The 17,962-nt window shown below is 44.3% G+C and overlaps 1 protein-coding gene across 6 annotated transcripts in view; it reads left to right on the forward strand.

Moving 5' to 3' along the window:
- The window catches only part of CD96 (CD96 molecule), a 95,564-nt gene that overhangs the window by 62,921 nt on the left and 14,681 nt on the right, over positions 1-17,962 (forward strand). For 5 of the 6 annotated variants that reach the window (XM_051629358.1, XM_051629379.1, XM_051629368.1 and 2 more), the window contains exons 2-6: positions 116-260; positions 3,363-3,788; positions 7,236-7,345; positions 8,862-9,084; positions 13,370-13,425. In XM_051629358.1, coding sequence (XP_051485318.1) covers positions 116-260; positions 3,363-3,788; positions 7,236-7,345; positions 8,862-9,084; positions 13,370-13,425 — 960 coding nt within the window. The remainder of the gene's footprint in view (positions 1-115; positions 261-3,362; positions 3,789-7,235; positions 7,346-8,861; positions 9,085-13,369; positions 13,426-17,962) is intronic. The other variant, XM_051629396.1, reaches the window with a different exon arrangement.

Here is a 17,962-nt window from a genome sequence, read left to right on the forward strand (position 1 = left end):
ACTAATCATATCACTCTGGCAGGAAACTGAGGCTTTCACATTTAATGAAGCGTTTCTTTGATGTCACGCTAAAATGCTGAGCGTGACTGTGCTGCACATCTGCCTGTCTGCACAGGGCAGACCGGTTCGACTTCCTTTTCTGAGACACTGCTGCAAGCAGGCCAGGAGAGCTACATCTTCACCAAAGCTTCATCAAGCAAAGATGGAAAAAAGGTGGCTCTTCTCTCTCTTCTGTTTGTTCTTGGTGCCCAGCGTTACAGGTAAGTGTGTCAGCAGGACACCTTGAGTTCTTTATGAGGGTGGGGGCGAAGGCAGGGTGACACGTGCAGCCTGGGCTTATTGTGTCTCACTAGGGCGAGCTGTAGATACTGGTAACAATTTTCTCTTTCCTGTCAACTTTTTAATAACCCCAGATGTAATGTGCAGCTCTTAAGGAGTAAATGGCTTCTGCTGACTAGTAGATTAGTCAAAACGTCTAGTCTGCTTTCACCAGAATAATCATAGAATCACTGAGATGAGCTCACCCTGTATTTAAGGTAACATGCCTGTCTCCGATGAGCAAAGAGGAAAACTGCTTTCAAAAAGAAAATAAAAAATACCTCTTTCTCTCTCTCACACACACACACAAACACACATACCTGTGTATGCAGAGAGAGGAAGAGCTGAAAAACTTAAAGGCAAGGATAAATTGTACAGCTGGAACCCCTTAAGTAGATTCTTCCTTTCCTCTTCCCCACCCTGCCTTTTGTGCTGTGTTAAAAACTTGAGAAACAAGTTTGTCACTGGGAGTAAACTTTCAGAAAACCTGAGTAAAGAGAATTGCATCCCTGACAGAGGGTGTTTAAACCAAAAACAATCTGAGAAAAAAAAAAAAAAAACAACAAGAAAAAGCCTGATGCACACAACCCCATCCACGCACCTCCCCAGTAGGCTGACCATGCTGAATGCAGGAGTACTTATTACCAGCTAGGAAGAAGAATTTTGTAGGATATGCTTTTTTCCAGTTAAAAAGGAAAAGATTCATATATTTGACTGGCATAGTAAGATGCAACTCAAATTCTGGCATAGGCTGTTCCTATTTTCTATATCACTGAGGCAAACTGGATTTTAAAAGAAAGGAAAATGTTTTATAGAGACATAAAATCAGCAAGGTTGGAAAAGACCTTCAAGATCATCCACCCTGCAACCCCCAACCACTAAACCATCTCCCAAAGCATCATGTCTACCTGTTTTTTGAACACCTCCAGGGATGACACCTCCATCGGCTTCCTGGGCAGCCTGTTCCCGTGCCTCATCACTCTGTAAAGTACATTTTCCTAATATCCAATCTGAACCTCCTCTGGCACAACTTGATCCCATTTCCTCTTGTCCTATCACTAGTCACTAGGGAGAAGAGGCCAACACCCACCTCACAATTACCCTTTCAAGTAGTTGGAGAGAGCAATGAGGTCCCCTCTCAGCCTCCTCTTCTCCAGGCTGAACATCCCCAGCTCTCTCAGCTTCTCCTCAGAAGACCTGTTCTTCAGACCCCTCATCAGCCTAGTTGCCCTTCTCTGCACCCTCTCCAGCACCTCCATATCCTTCTTATACTGCAGTGCCCTAAACTGCACACAGTGCTCTAGGTGTGGCCTCACCAAGGCTGAGTATAGGGGCAGTATCACCTCCTGGGTAGTGACGGTCCCATAGTATTCATAGAAAATATAAGTTCTCAAATGTGAAGAGAGAACTAGAAGCCTCAAGACATGCATGTGCCTGAAAGCAATAGTATTTAGGGGAAAAATTAGACAGCTGTGGTTTTTTTCCCTGAGGAAGAAATCCTCCCTGAAGTCACTCAAAGATGAAAGGGGACAGCACCATAACCTTTGTGGACATCAGACATCTAAATATCTGGGAGTTAATCTATTAAATTTCAAATGGAGCACAATTATGTGATAATGTACAACATTTGATTCAGAAAAATAAAGCCATAAAATGAGACTACTTATAGTGAGAAATTAACAAAAGTGGAGAATACTTTTGCATTAAAGTGTTTCAATTAAAATAAGCTTGCCCCTACATGTTCAAGTCACACTTCAGTGGTTAGGTACCAGACCTCAGCCAGCTCTGAGGGCATACGGGACTCAACCCATGTTCTTCTTTCCTGTCAAAATTCCCTAGAGTTCGGGGTGTGCTGGGTCCCTGTCTCACTCTGGGCTGAGCAGGCACAGTGTGGGGCACACCAGTCTCTGCAGGCACTGTCAAGGCTGCCTGGGCCCTGGCTGGGCATTCCCTTGCCCTGGAGTCGTGTACCCCACCGCAGAGCAGATGTCAAAGCAAAGGAATTGGCACCTGCTTTTTTAAAGTAAAGAAGGTGAATGGAGTGCACTTGGTGCCATGGGGGTTCAGTAGGAAAGCTGGTGAGACTGCAGGGCAAGTTTCCAAAGTGAATTTACAGCCTTGTTTTGATACATAGAGAAGATAAAATCCAATGGAGGGGAGACAAGTCTGTAGCTAAGAAATCTGCATTTTCTGGGGTCCATCATGTCCTTTTGAAAAAAGGGCCTTTTTGTGTTTGGCTCAGTGGGTGTGATTGATTACTTGTCATACCACAACTCTCCCATCCATAAATTCTTCATCTCCTTGAGTTTGTCAGTGCCCTGCATACAGGGGTTTGGGGATTGCAAGCCTCTTGTTAATAGGAGGGAGAAAGGGATATAAATCAGTTTTACTACAGCAGCAGCAAAACCAAAAGGTACAGGTTCGCGTTGAAAGTCCCTTCATTTCACTGATCCATTACTCCTTTATATGGCACACTAAGGACTGCCAACATGCTTTACAAAATTAATTGAGGAAGAAACCATATATACTGGGGCAGCTCACTCTGACGCTGAAAATGGACACTTTTTCAGGCACAGGCAGAAGCTATTTAATGGTGTGGAGGTAAAAGAGCAGCTTTCTCTGTTGAAACAGTGAAGGGAATGGCAACATGCAGGGGGAACTGTGCAGGGCAGAATTAGCCAGGAGTGATAACTCACTTGTTCTTGCAAAAAAGAACTGAAGAATAACTGGGCCAAGTTTCTGCTTTATTTATATCACTTGAAATATTTGCATTTTCATGGAGGCCCTCAGAGCTACCATTTCTTTCCCAAGGGCAGCTCACCACCCTCTTCCAGACAAGTGCACCTTCACTCTCCCAGTTCTCTCACCTCAGTCTGTGCTGACGGAGATCTGCTGCAAAGTTCCTTCCTGGAAAGCCTATTGTTACCATTGTAAAGTCTTCATTGTTGTCCATGGCTAATGCATCAAGCCATGTCAAAGATGGCTTAGGAGAAATCTTTGTCTAAGCATTATTTGCTCTGAAAATGGTCCCATTTATTTTTAAGGTCAGCATGAAGATGTTACTACACAAAGAGAAGTGGTCTATGCTTTGCCAGGTGCTGACGTGACCCTGCTGTGCACCTTCCCAAAACAACATGCCACCTACATAATACAAACACAGTGGTCCAAGATCGATGACAACCAGCTGACCAGAATAGCTGTTTATCACCCTGTTTTTGGCACCCATTACTTCACCTTTCCTGAGGCTTCTTACAACTTTTCGGTGTCCTTCAGCACAACGAAGTGCTGTGGCTGGGATGCTACAGAGGCTTTGTGTTCCTCCGATCTAAACACCATGTCTGAATGCAATCAGTGGGCTCTGCAGCTGAAAAATGTTACCATCTCCCTCAGCGGGCAATACGAGTGCAGTTTTGCTACTTACCCATATGGGACAAAGGCTGCAAAAATTCAACTTATTATCAAGGAAGACGGTAAGTGATTACAAATGAGATGTTGCTTTTTTGTAACGAGCAATGGGGGGGAGTATCAGGATAGAGCACTATCTTTTGTTCAGTGATGGCGACTTGTGTGGGGTTTGCAATGGTGCTACTATCTATACAGTTTCCTATTTACCAGGCACTCTTTAATTCTTCTAGCTCATGATTAGGAAACTTGATTTGTTTGGAAGCGTATGAAATTACAAAGGGAAAAAAAGTGGTAAGATGGGCAGTTCCCACATTTTTGTTTAGGAGAAATGTGCTGCAGAAAAGACTGGACAAGGTATTAAGGATATGGTGGGACCAAGGAAGCTGAATCTCCAAACCATGCTGTGATGCTGCTATGGGCATGCAGCACTGGGCACCACAAAGAGAAAACACCTTTGTTTGAGACTGAGAGCTGGCATCTGCAGGGCATGGTGGGCGTTATCTCAATGGAAAAATGTGTGTTCCCACTGTCAAAAACAAACTTTAGCAAAGCAGGGAATCATTTAGGATCACAGGAACAGTGACTTAGCTGTTTCTGCCAGCTAAAAGGAAACTGAAAAGCAGCATGGCTGCTCTTGGTAGGCAAGCCTCAAGGGAGAGTATGAACTCCAAGAGGGATGTTTAAATTATTCTGGCAAAAGAACAAATGGGTTTAAATAGGATGTAAATGGATTTTACTACAAATTTTAAAACTGTGGCAGCCATCAGTGCAGCAACTTTAGGAACAGCTGTTTAATGCCAGCAGTGAGGGCAAAAGTCCAAACTGCTGTGAAGATGGAGTTGGGAAGGGATGCTGGGCAAGCTTGTTGTTGTGCACATGGGGGACTGGATTTGATAACCCCACAAACATCTTCCTGACCCAAGCATCTGTTAACAAGCCAAGAAGGATTAAAGTAAACGCCACAAACCTAGCACAGCTTCAATTCAGAGCTGGAAAGCCAACACACTTGCTCTGCTTGTGCCCAGGGTTGCAGATGCAGCACATGCCTAAGAGTCAGGAGCAGGGTCGTGAGCACAGATGATGTTAGAGGTAGCAGAGGGCAGCAACGTTCCCACCTCCTCTTTGGCCTGCATTGTGAGGCCAGGCTGGTGGCAGGAGGGACATTGTTCCCCGTGCTGGATGACATTGGTCCTGCAGCAGGAGGGTGTTCTGTGCAAGCCTCACACATGGCAACATTTAAGCCCAGCTGCTGCCTTGCTGCCTGATGGCCCCTGCATGGTGGTGGCTCCAAGCGCTTTGGTGCTGTTATCCCAGAGGCACAACTCAGGGACAACCCAGCAGCCCTTCCCTGCCCTGGTGAACTTACAAAAGCAAAATGAAAGCCAGGATCTCTGTGCAACCCATACAAGATGGATGTGTTTGAACAGTATATGCTGGATAACTGTGCCAAGGATGAAGCTGCCACTTTACCTGCTGCACAGGGGTGTGCTACAGTAGGCTTCCCTTGAGGAATTTTCCTGCTTTTCACAGGGCAGAGGGGCTGGATCAAGTGGAGAGCAATGAGGTACACACAGAGCCGGTAACCATGTGAAACCCTCCATGCTTCTGTTCTTCATGCAATTTTTCTCTGTCTCTTCCTTAATAGAGCAACAGTGCTAATCAGGCATTGCTCCTTTTGCTGATGCCCTTGGGTGATACTGCCACGTTCAATGTCATTATTGCTGTATACAGGTTAAACGTGGGCAGCTCTTGCTCATTTCAGCATCACTGTGGGTTTTTTTCAGCAACTGCATGATGTGTCAAGCTGTGCTACTGATAACTGCTTGCTAGAGAGAACAAAAAATAATTCCATTTGCAACATTCGTCTTGTAGATTAGTATTTTAAGGTAACCAGATCTTTTGCAATGAACCACTTTAGCACAAAAGAGGGCGAAATACCTTAATCCATCCTATGAGTAGGATGGAGAAGAGTGCTAGTCATTAATGGAGTACAGCTCCCAACTACATCAAGGTGAAGTGAATCTAGATGGATTCAGCTTGTAGGTACTGCAAAAATCCCGCAGAGCAGCAGGCCTACATAGGACTGGCAACATAGGCAACCTTAGCCAACAGGCTGTTAACAGAGATGGGGACCAAAGATAAGGGGAAAATAAGCTGCTGGGAGATGTGACTGTGAGAACCGCCAGAGGCTGCTTGCAGATTGAGCTCCTGGGGTGGCTACTCATCTTCATCCTTCTCGTGCCCTCTGTGACACTTTTGCATGGTAGCTTGTCCCAGCAAAGTCTCCTATGCAGTTTTCTTCCTGAGCAGGCTAATAGATTTGCTTCTTTTGGCCTTTTTTTGTCCTTTCCACACTCTCCAGAAAGCTTGTGTACTCCTTGATAGCTGGCTCCTCAGCTGTTTTTTTTGATGGACAGTGGAGGTGAGCTGCTTCTGCTGCTGGGTCTTCTGGGCATTACCCTGGGCACTGCCTTTCTTTGTGTCCCTGTGGCACAGGCTGCATGGTGATACTGTCACTTTGTGCTTGGGTGCCAGACATAAAGGAAGTTACAGTCACCAGAAAGTCCCCACTGCCAAATAATGTAACAGTCTGAGACAGCTAGGTACTCTACCTCACCTCAAGATAAAAAATAAATAAAACATGTAGCAATTCTGTCCCACCATGCAAGCCAGACCTATCTAGGGGAGCAAAATTCAAGAGTTTCCCCATGGTGTGGGCTCATGCCATGTCAGAAGGCAGGCTGCAGCAGGAAGACACTCACCAAGGAACTCGTAGCATCTCCTGGCCATCACTGTTGCTCTTCTTATTTAAATGCACCCATGCACACAGAGCTGGTATTTGGACCACAGCTGGGCTCTGTTCAGTGTGTTGCTCTGCCTTTCCACAGGTGGGCTGGAACCCTGGGCTGGACATGGGTAAGGGAGGAGATGCTGAAAAGCTTTTTTAAATGGATGACAAAGGAAAACCTGACAGGTTGTCTGCTTCTGGTAGTGGGCAGATTGGAGAATAACAAAAGGAGCACTTAACCTGGAAAACAGAATTAATGTTAACCTGCCTTACTTGCTGAACACATTGCTTAAAGAAAAGAAGGTCTGCAGATATCTTCAGGGAAAAGGAAATGCAGGTGCAGAAAATTGATGTGAAGGTTTATTGCTGCAGAAAAAAAAAATAAAATAAATAAAATAAAATTTGAAGCTTCCAATTATTCTGAGCTCCAAAAGGAGGCATCTTGATCCTGCAGTTAAGCAAAGGTTTTTATGAACTGCCCAATAATTCAGGTAAAACCGTGAATGAAAGTCATGAAACTGCATCTGGAATCAGATGCAGGCCTTTCACTTAACAAATGTGTCTGTGGGTAATTGTTGAAAATTACACTTCTCTTCCAATCAAAAAAGTGCCAGTTCCTTGAACAGAAGACTAGTCATCATTGGTTTTTAAAGCATAATAAACACAATGTTTCTGATTTTCCTTTTTGGGTTTTTTTTGGTTATTGTTGTTGCAATGGCAAAAGAGGAGCAGCACTATGTGAAGGAAGTACAGCTAAACCAGACTTTAGAAATTCCGTGCATTGAGGACACCACTTCAGAAAATTTGTCCGATTATCCTTTGAAATGGCTAGTGGTAAGTATTTTTCCTCTCAGGTATAAATTTCAGGGGGAACCACAGGGTATTTTTGCAGATTGAAATAGAAATGGTAGTCTTTACTGCTCTCACAGAATCTGCTAAACAAAAGGTATCAGTTGTGTTGGACTGTAATAATAAAGGGGAAAAGTAGAAACACGGTTTTGCAACACAGACTCCACAAAAAATAGCTGTTAAAGAAACAAAGAGGGAAAATTCCATCTTAATTGCTTTTAATTTTTTCAGAAGTACATGAAGAGCAGATTCCTGGAAAACAGCAAAGAACTTAGCAAATATAACAGAATTAAAATATTCCTTGCACTGGATTTTTCAGGGATTTTTACTGCAGTGAAACTTCAGTATCTCTAAAAAATACATGGCTATGGCATAGAGTATTGAGATATCAGACTCTTGAAAACAGAAGGGGGAAAAAAAATAGTTAAAAAAAAAAAAAAAAGGAGGCTGACTGTAATAGTTTTGTTTCAGTTAACCTCAGTGTCACAGATTTGCTCCAAAGATGTGTGAACCCAGTTAGGTAGCTAACCACACAGAAACTATTTTTAAGCAATTTGCTGTGAGATACAAAGCTCATTATAGTTTTGTACTGCATGTTACTTTCTGGAGAAATATTTGTATGCATGTTTCAATGTAACCTTTTAACATTAATTTCAGTATGTAGAGATAAGTATTAGCCAGCAGTGGCTTTGAGCTTTGCCTGTTGATTTTCATCTATTGTCACTGAGGAGTTGTAATGGTTGTGGGTTTTCTTAAAGGTCATTTTCAAGTCTTTTAGGTTTTTCAGTCTTTTGTCCCAGCTTATCATCTATTTAGATCTCCCCTTTGTAGTACATTTCTAATATTAAAATTCTTAAAATGTTTGTAAGGAACATCCTTGTCCCTACTAGTTTTTAGTGGTGTTAGTTCACTCTACAAGCAGGAGAAGAAGGGAAAGAAAACAAAGGTCAACACAATACTGTATGTGGGTCACCATGCATCATTCATAGTACAGCTTGCAAATATGTACCAGGGCACAGATGGCCAAGATGTGCCAGCTGCACCTATATCTAAGCGTGGCTGGCACACAGGCATTAAGAGGAGATTACTTTTAACTGTTATTGTTGAGTTCTTACTATTTAAAATCTAAAAAAGCAATTATTTTCTTGGAATTTCAGTCCTATTTAATATGCATGGCATTTTCAGCATAACTTAAAGATTGCTGCAGTGGGAAAGCAGCTCTGTTGCCCTCTCTGAAAGCCACAGAGACCAGGACTCACAAGTCACAGCTATTTACTCCATAGTTTATTGGTAAGATGGTGACCAACCATTGGTGTTGAAGTTCTGGGAGAGAAAATATTTGGAAAAAAATAGATGTTGCAAATGTTCACTTATTACTATGCAATGCTAGGGGTGCAAAGGAGTATTTTCATAGTGAGAGTAGAGCTGGTCTACAAATTATTCTGTTTTATTTTGGGGGGGGTCTGGTCTTCACCCAATGTGTGAGTTACTCTTTTCACAGGAGGAAAATGGCAGGACAGAGGAACTTGTGACCAAGGAGCCCTCCTGTCCTGCAGTGTACAGGAATGACAGTGTGCTGCATGGGCAAAGAGTCCACCTGGGTTTGAAAAACACTCTAATGATTTTCCCCACCAAAATCACGGATGATGGCAGGGTGTTTTCCTGCCATGTAGTGTACCACTCAGAGAGAGTCCAGAAGAGCAGAACCACAGTGAGAGTATTCGGTAAGGGACTTATGCCAAGTACCTGCTTAATTGCACTTGGAAAGGTAATATGCCTGTCTGGTTATGAAGGCAATAGCTTTTGAAATACACTGGAGGTTTTTATATATACATATTTACTTCTTTTTTTTCTTTTTTTTTTTTTTAACTAAAATGAGTTAAAATATTAGTAAATAACCCCCATAGCTCTTAGGAAGAATTTGAGACCATTAGTTCAATTTCTGACACCAACAATAGATCTGTTGTGCATATATCAACACCACTGGCATGCACATTGCCCCTATCTCACCCAAATATGTACATTCATCTTGGCACTTTACGGATTGCAGGTAAGCAGCTTGGTCATCAAAATCTTTGTGCCCCAAATGACCATAACAAAATGACCATGCTGCCTATGGTTAGGAAAAACACTAAAAATTTACTGAGCAGCTAAAGTAGTTTGGAAGCACTGTTGTTGCAAAATTGCATCCTCAAAGGCCATGGTGTTCAGCTGTGGCCAAAGGCTCCAGTTCTGAAAAAATGAGGTCCTGCCTGGGGGTCTCTAACTCGTCAGGCGTGGTAGGGCCTGTGTGCCGCAAACGTGTGTGTTGGCATTTCAGGCTGGAAGCCTTCCCCATCCTTAGTTGCTTGTTCTGTTCCCTTTCTAGTGGCTTAGGAACTACTCTACAATCTCTGAGCTACAGCGGAATCGGAAAAACGCTGCTCACTGAAATCTGGGCTGTATTTTCTGTTTCTAGAGCAGTGGGTCTGGAAAATGTATTTCCAACGCTCCTAAAAGGAATTGTTGTTAAACAGTGGGTCTGTCAACAGTCCCTTTACTGCAGCTGCTTGCCCAGGGAAGCCTGCAGCTCATGCACAGCATGACCACACAAAGCTGACGTTTTGAATGCAAAGAAAGGCTCAGTAGGGAGCAGAAAAAAACCAAAACAAAACAGGGAAAACCTGTCTCTAGGGGCTGCTGGTCCCTGATGCAAGAGAAATAAAAATAGAAGTTAACAACCTGAAATTTTCTCTTATATTTGCATGATTCAGATATGAGTCTTTTAAAAATCAACATTTGTCAAATAGTTACAGTGTTACCTGGGTAATAGTTCTAGTATACTAACTTACTTGAACTCTCCCTCCACTCCATCCCTGCTGGTGATCTCGCCTTGGTCTGTCTATCTGTCAGCCTAAGGGGTTATTTTATTTGGCTTATTCTCTGAATTACTGTCTCACATGTGGTTGACACAGCAGAGTATTAGTATAAGAGAGGAGAGAGGCAAACAAGGAATCAACCATGACCCTTGGTGGTGAACAGTCTGTGATGCTCCCAGGGAGTGCTAGCTGGCTTTGGACTGGGGTGCTGTGTCGTCAGCCTCTCTCACATGTGTCCCGAGGGCAGGGTTAAGCAGAAGGGCTTCCTGAGAGCTGTTTTTTGGTGGGTCCTGAGGAAGGTCTATCAGACCTCAGGCCAACAGAATCCAGATCTTGGAGGAAGTGCATTTTTGTGTGCTTAGCCCTTTCATGTCCAGAATTTTGCAGGTAAAATAACTGTTTCACATGCTATGTCAGCTTTCTTGTTACCATTTTCTGAAGTTATGCTGCTTATGATTGCATCATACTGGCTTTTCTCCATTTAGCTTTTTTGTGCTGCAGCAGGAGGGGAAACCAAGAGCCAATGGCCCAGAGCCACCCCTCCACACAACCATGCACTGGCAGGGCAGGAGCTGGCAGAGAACAGGTAGAGACAATGGCCAGAACAATCCAACAATGTCCACTTGGCATTTGGGGACAGCCACTTCAGATGAGAGTACCTCTCTTGTTCCTTATGCTAAAGCTGACCAGGGAATGAAGCAATGAACATTTATATCCTAGCAGGTAGACCCAGTCTCAAATGGCCATTGCAGGATCTAAAGCATGGTGATAGAACTATACAATGTCAACACTACATTATACTGGTTATATCTGTCATTCTGGCCATTAGAAAGGGCATAGCTAGAGAACCAAGGCCAAATGAAACCTGGGAAGTTGTGGATGCCTGGGAAGTGTTCAAGGCCTGATTGGACAGGACTTTGAGCAACCTGATCTAGTGGGAGGTGTCCCTGTCCATGAATGGGGGTTGGAAACAGGCGATCTTTAAGGTCTTCTCCAACCCAAACCAATACTATGATTCTGTGAAGATTTTCCCTTCTCAACAAGCCAGCAGTGCTCCTGTCACCCAAACACTCATGCACTTGAACCCCATGGGCTGAGTTGTATGAAAGCAAGGCAGGGAGGGCAGGCAGCTAATGCACCACTGTGCTGTAATGGGTAGGAGAGGGAAGAGGAGGACGAGAAGGAGAAAGAGAGGAAGTTACTGTTACCTGGGAAAAACTCCTTGTGCAGGATTCCTCCAACAAACACTTTAGGGCTAGACTGAGCAGAGACAGCCCAAGTCTGTGGGGTGGCTGTGGTGCTTCCGTACAGATGCTTGAGGTGGCCACAGGGTGAGTGAGAGCTGGGCAGGAGAGGATGGGCAAAGCATGAACAAGTATCCCAGTGAAGTTGAGAGTATTGATAGGCTGAGTAAAAACAGGCATCCCGTCAAGAGACCGTTTTTTAAGAGGGAACTTTTGGACTGAAATACTTTAAAATATTTCTTTCCTAGAACAGAATTATTTTAGATACAAGTTTCTGAGAAAATATATAGCTTTTTCACATCTAACTTTGTCAAATATTGATTTCACCTCTTGTAAGAGGAAAAGAGCAGCAGCAGGAACTACTATACTAAACACTGAATTTCTGCTAGACCCAAAACATCGGTAAATATCCTAGCAAGACGAATGTCAAACTGTTAACAGGGGCTGAGTTGTTAAATGGAAAAGATGTATTGGATCATTTGAAGCTGTGTTTGAGAGCTGCGTGCCAGAGTAGTTACCCAGCAAAAGCATGCCTTCTGAGAAAGCAGAAGGTAACATCTGACACAGTTGTGGAAAAAGATACTCATTTTCATCAAAAAACAACAGGAAGAATGGGGACTAGACTAGATGTTATTTGGTCTCCCAGCAAACTCTTAGCTGAGATTAGATGATCCAGTTTAACAGATGTTTTCTTACATATGAAAATGTATGGTTGTCTTCTGCCAGCCCACTACCATCTATACACTTTTGGCAAAGCAGAAACAAGAACAAAATCTTAAGACATTTTGATAGAAAGAATACACAAAAAAACAAACAAACAAATCAACCAACCAACCAAAAAAAAAACCCCAAAATTCAGAAGGAAAAAAAAAAGTACCAAAAAGTTCAGAAAACCATAAGGCCATGATAATTAAATATAGGTCACTTCAAGGCATAATCCATCTGTAACACTAGAGCTGACCCTATATCCATTTACAGGGTTATGGTGGGGGGGGAGTTGAAGTAAGGAAAGGAAAGGAATTTATCTTAATGGTAGAGATTAAAGTGTGATTTAGCTCGGAACAATAAAGTATTACAGATCTTTTGAGTAATTGAGGGGCTGTCCTTGTGTCCAGCCCAGTTTTAAGGCTCAGAAGCACAACGTACCCAAGGTTTTTGAGAATTGCTAACTATTAGGACAGTTTCAACAGTCCTTACTTAAAACGTCATTTAATGCTACCACAAACCAGTGATCCCAATGGCTGATTTAGAAATACCAACTTAGAAGGGCTTATGGTACTTGATAGCTTTTATCTATGGAGTTGGCTGCACTTAGAACCAAAATGCTGTGAAAACAAAAGAAAACACTTCTTGCATTTCTTGTGGATGTGGTCATCAGAGACACACCACTCTGATGTGAAGGTGAGCTCTGGTCTTTCTGGCAAGGCAGGAAACATTTGTGGTGTGACACTGTCACACATCTGCTCAGGCAACAGCATGTCAATAGCTGGTACCCAAAATCAATCAATGTTTTAGGCAATGGCTGAAACCTTTGCAGATTACTTAGACTGGCAAACACCTGGAGGAATCAACAGTTAGAGTGTTTTATTTCAACATTCCCTGGAAGGGTAGCTCTGCTATTGGAGCCACAACTATGGGACAGTTTCAGCTTGTTTTTCCAGCAAAACCGCCCAAGAATAGTTTAGATAAACAGTGGATCTTGTGGTAGCAGCTGCTGATAGATGCTTGTAAACCACTTCCTTGTCCTCAAATAGAAGCTGTGAAAGTTTTTATTTTGCTAGCTGTGTGGATGGATGTAGGATCTAATTTCCACCCTTTTTACGAAACAGGGCTATTAAGTCTTATTAGAAACTGTTACTGTGACCTTCAGTGTCCATTTCAGTAATACATTTCTGTTTGCTTTCCAGCCTACCCTGAGATCTCTGTCAGCTTGCAGGAGGGCTCAGCTGGCACCACACAGAAGGTGAGCAATTTTGAAGCAAACACTAATAATACTTGTGACAGCCACAGTGACACCCCAGCAGAGCCAGGCAAGCTAAGCTGCTTCAGACCTACATAGGACCTCCAAAATGACTGAACTCACAGAGTGACGAGCAGGTTGATGAGCTAATGGCAGCCATTTGTGCCCTTTCTTCTGAGCAATTTCTATCCCGGCAGCAGTAAGCTGGTTCAGCAGCTACAAACTGAAGCTAACTAAGGGCTTCTCCCTGGTGTGCACAAAATCCAGCCTTATGTTAGCTCTAGGGAAGACTCCAGGACAGGATCAGAAGAAGGACTTTAAGGCACTAGGATGATCGGTTAAAGGATTGGTGCACAGGTAGTGGTTTCCTCGTTCCCTTCAGTGGCAGAGAAAATTACATTGAACAGTGAGAAAAATAGGAAGATACAGCTGCTTAACCTGTGGCTCAGGGGCTGGTGCCACAACAAGAATTTTGGTTTCTTTGATAATGGGAACATTTATATGACACCAGGCCTACCGAGGACAGACAGTTCAGTTGTCTCCAAAGGGGAGAAGGATTCTTGCATGGGACTCGGCAGGGCTTATTGATCAGGCTTTAAAGTAGGTTGGAAGGGGTCTGGGGGTAAAGCCAGGACCACTAGAAATGGGCCTAGGGGTGGTGTGCCCATGTCAAGGAGGAAGTTAATAACCCAGCTCAAGTGCATTTACACTAATGCACGCAGCATGGGAAACAAACAGGAAGAGCTGGAAGCCTTTGTCCAATAAGATAACTATGATCTAATTGCCATTACAGAAACATAGTGGGACAGAACCCAGGACTGGAATGCTTCAATAGATGGCTACAAGCTCTTCAGAAAGGGTAGGCAAGAAAAGAGAGGAGGTGGGGTGGCTCTATACATCACAGAGTGCTTTGATTGTATAGAGCTCAGTGATAGTGATGACAGTGCGGAGTGTTTACGGGTAAAGATGAGGGGGAAGGCAAATAAGGTGGATATCCGGTTGGGAGTCTGCCACAGGCCACCCAACCAGGATGAGGAGGCAGATGACACTTTTTCAAGCAGCTGGCAAAAGTCTCAAAATCGCCAGCCCTGGTTCTGGTGGGGGTCTTTAACCTACCAGACATCTGCTGGAACAATAACTCAGCCACAAGCAGGCAGGCTAGAAGATTCCTTGAGTGTATGGAACAGAACTTCCTGACACAGCTGGTAAGTGAGCCTACCAGGGAAGGTGTCTTACTGGACCTGCTGTTCACTAACAGGGAGGGAGTGGTGGGAGATGTGGACGTCAGAGGCTGTCTTGGGCTTAGCGACCATTGAATAGTTACATTCTCAATACTTAGTGAAATAAGGAGAGGGGTCACCAAAACCTTTGCTATGGACTTCCAGAGGGCAGACTTCAACCTGTTTAGAACACTGGTTAAGGGAGTCCCATGGGAGTCACTTCTGAGGGACAAAGGGATCCAGGAAGGCTGGATACTCTTCAAGAAGGAAGTTTTAAAAATGCAGGAGCAGCTGTCCCCATGGTCGGGAAAGACGACCAGTCTGGCTGAACAGGGAGCTTTTGCTGGGACTCAGGGAGAAAAGGAGAGTTTACCACCTCTGGAAGGAAGGGCGGGCAACCCAAGACAAGTACAGGGAGCTTTTGAGGACATACAGAGAAAAAATTTGAAAGGCAAAAGCCCAGCTGGAGCTCAACCTGGCCACTACCATCAAGAACAATTTAAAAAGATTTTACAAATGCATCAACAGCAAAAAGAGAGCCAAGGAGAATCTCCAATCCTTATTGGATGAGAGGGGGAACATGGCAACCAAGGATGAAGAAAAGGCTGAAATACTTAATGCCTTCTTCACCTCCATCTTTACTAGTCAGACGAGCTGCCCTCAGGTTGTTCAACCTGAGAAGGAACATAAGATTGAAGAATCTTATAAGCAGAACAAGCAGAACAACCCCATCATAATTCATGAAGATGCAGTCAGAGAGCTGTTGCAGCACTGAGACACTCAAAAGTCTATGGGGCCAGATGGGATTCACCCGAGAATACTGAGAGAGCTGGCACAGGAGATTGACAAGCCCCTCTCTATCATATATCAACAGTTCTGGTTAACAGGGGAGGTCCTAGATGACTGGAGGCTTGCCAGCATGGTGCCCATCTACAAGAAGGGCCCAAAGGAAGATCCTGGGAATTACAGGCCAGTCAGTCTGACCTCAGTACCAGGAAAAACCATGGAGAGGCTCATCTTGAGTGAATTCACATGGCAAGTGCAGGACAGACATAGGATCTGGGCCAGCTAGCATGGGTTCAGGAAAGGCAGGTCCTGCTTGACCAACTTGATCTCCTTCTATGATCAGGTGACCCAGCTGGTGGATGAGGGAAGAGCTGTGGATGTTGTCTATTTAGACACAGTCTCCCACAGCATTCTCTTGGAGAAACTGATTGCACATGGCGTAGATAGGTACACTCTCTGCTGGGTTAAAAACTGACTGGCCAAGCCCAGAGAGTTGTAGTGAATGGGGTTGGATTCAGCTGGAGGCAGGTCACCAGTGGTGTCCCCCAGGTCTCATTTTTGGGTTCAGTCCTGTTCAACATCTTTATTAATGACCTAGATGAGGAGATTGAATGCTTCCTAAGTAAGTTTGCAGATGACACTAAGCTGGGAGGAAGTGTCAACTTGCTTGAGGGTAGAAAGGCTCTTCAGAGAGACCTGGACAGATTGGACCAATGGGCTGAGGCCAACTGTATGAGGCTTAACAAGACCAAGTGCTGGGTCTTGCATTTGGGTCACAACAACCCCATGCAAAGCTACAGGCTTGGGGATGAGTGGTTGGAAAGCTCCATGGTGGCGAAGGACCTGGGGGTGCTGGTTGACAGCCAACTTAACATGAGCCAGCAGTGTGCCCAGGTGGCCAAGAAGGCCAACAGCATCCTGGCCTGCATCAGGAATAGTGAGGCCAGCAGGAGTAGAGACGTAATTGTGCCCCTGTACTCAGCACTGCTGAGGCCACACCTCGAGCACTGTGTGCGGTTCTGGGCCCCTCACTTCAGGAAGAATGTAGAGTTGCTGGAGCGTGTCCAGAGGAGAGCTACCAAACTGGTGAAAGGTCTGGAGAATAACCTCTGAGGAGAGGCTGAGGGAACTGGGATTGTTTAGTTTAGAGAAGAGGAGGCTGAGGAGAGACCTTATTGCTCTCTACAACTACCTGAAAAGAAGTTGTAGGGAGGCAGGAGCTGGCCTCTTCTGTCAGGTGAATAATGACAGGTCCAGAGGAAATGGCCTAAAGCTGAGCCAGGGGAGGTTTAGATTGGATATTAGAAAGAATTTATTTACTGAAAGAGTGATTAGGCAGTGGAACAGACTGCCCAGGGAGGTAGTGGAGTCACCGTCTCTGGAAGTGTTTAAGAGAAATATAGATATAATGCTTAGTAGCATGATTTAAGCACTGATTGGGTAAATTAAGTTATGGTAGGGGGATTTAGGTTATGGTTGGACTAAATGATCTTCTGAGATGATTCTGTCCAGGGTTAGGACTCTAGCATTAAAGTTTAAGGTTTAAGGGTCTAGGCGTAAGCATCTAGATCAAATGTTCTAAGGTTAAGGGTCTAGGGTTAAGGGTATACTGTTATAGGCCTGTGGTTAAGCGTAGAGGGTAAATGATCTAGCTGATGTGGTGGTGTTAGGTCATAGGCTGGACTTCATGATCTCAAAGGTCTTTTCCAGCCTTGGAAATTCTGTGATCAAGAGGTTGTGAGGAGCTGATGATGTTGCAGAGGGCTGCCATGATCCCTTTCCTTTCCCATCTGCCAGCATCTTCCCCATCTCCTTCCCCTATCACCCAGCAGCTTTGAGATGTCCTCTCCATACTGCTTAAAATCCCCCTCTGAAGGAGGTCACCCACTGCCCAGGATGCTGCTTTGAGGGGCCAGGCAGTGGCAGCCCCTGCCTGCCACACAGCTCCCCTGGGAACAGGGAGGAGCAGGTGCTGTAGGGGCAGTGAGCAAGGCACTGACATAGACTACTGTGTCAATGGAAAGGTGATGATTGTGCCATGCTGCAAGCAGAACCCTGCTGGAGCAATCAGATGCTGATGGAGTGACTGGACCAAGGTCTGAGGGCTCCTATTCAGAGCTGAGTTACACGTGTTTGAGGGTCTCTGCTTGGCAATGGCAAAACCTAAAGGTCTGCTGTACAACATATACTTGATATGAAATAAACTTGTGGTCCGTATGACTGACCAGCAAGACACCCTGGCAATGAGATACGGCATTCTACTTCCTGTTGCATTCATCCATCCAGCTTGAAGCTTTTGATCTGTGAGCATCCCAAATTCAGAAAGTTTTCCTTAGAAACAGCACTTGTAGGCAGACTAAACCTTGTATTACTCATAACCACCTGCTTCAGACAAATCACAATTTAGTTCATTCTGCAAAACTGGTATAATTTTCCTGGAAATCTATTTCTGGGTATGGTGTTGGACATTGCGGGCTTTTATTTGCACTGTCCTGTTGAGCAGAGTAAGGTGTGCTATTATCATGACACTCAGC

This window comes from Apus apus, chromosome 1, assembly GCF_020740795.1.
Source record: "Apus apus isolate bApuApu2 chromosome 1, bApuApu2.pri.cur, whole genome shotgun sequence".
NCBI classification, from domain to species: domain Eukaryota; kingdom Metazoa; phylum Chordata; class Aves; order Apodiformes; family Apodidae; genus Apus; species Apus apus.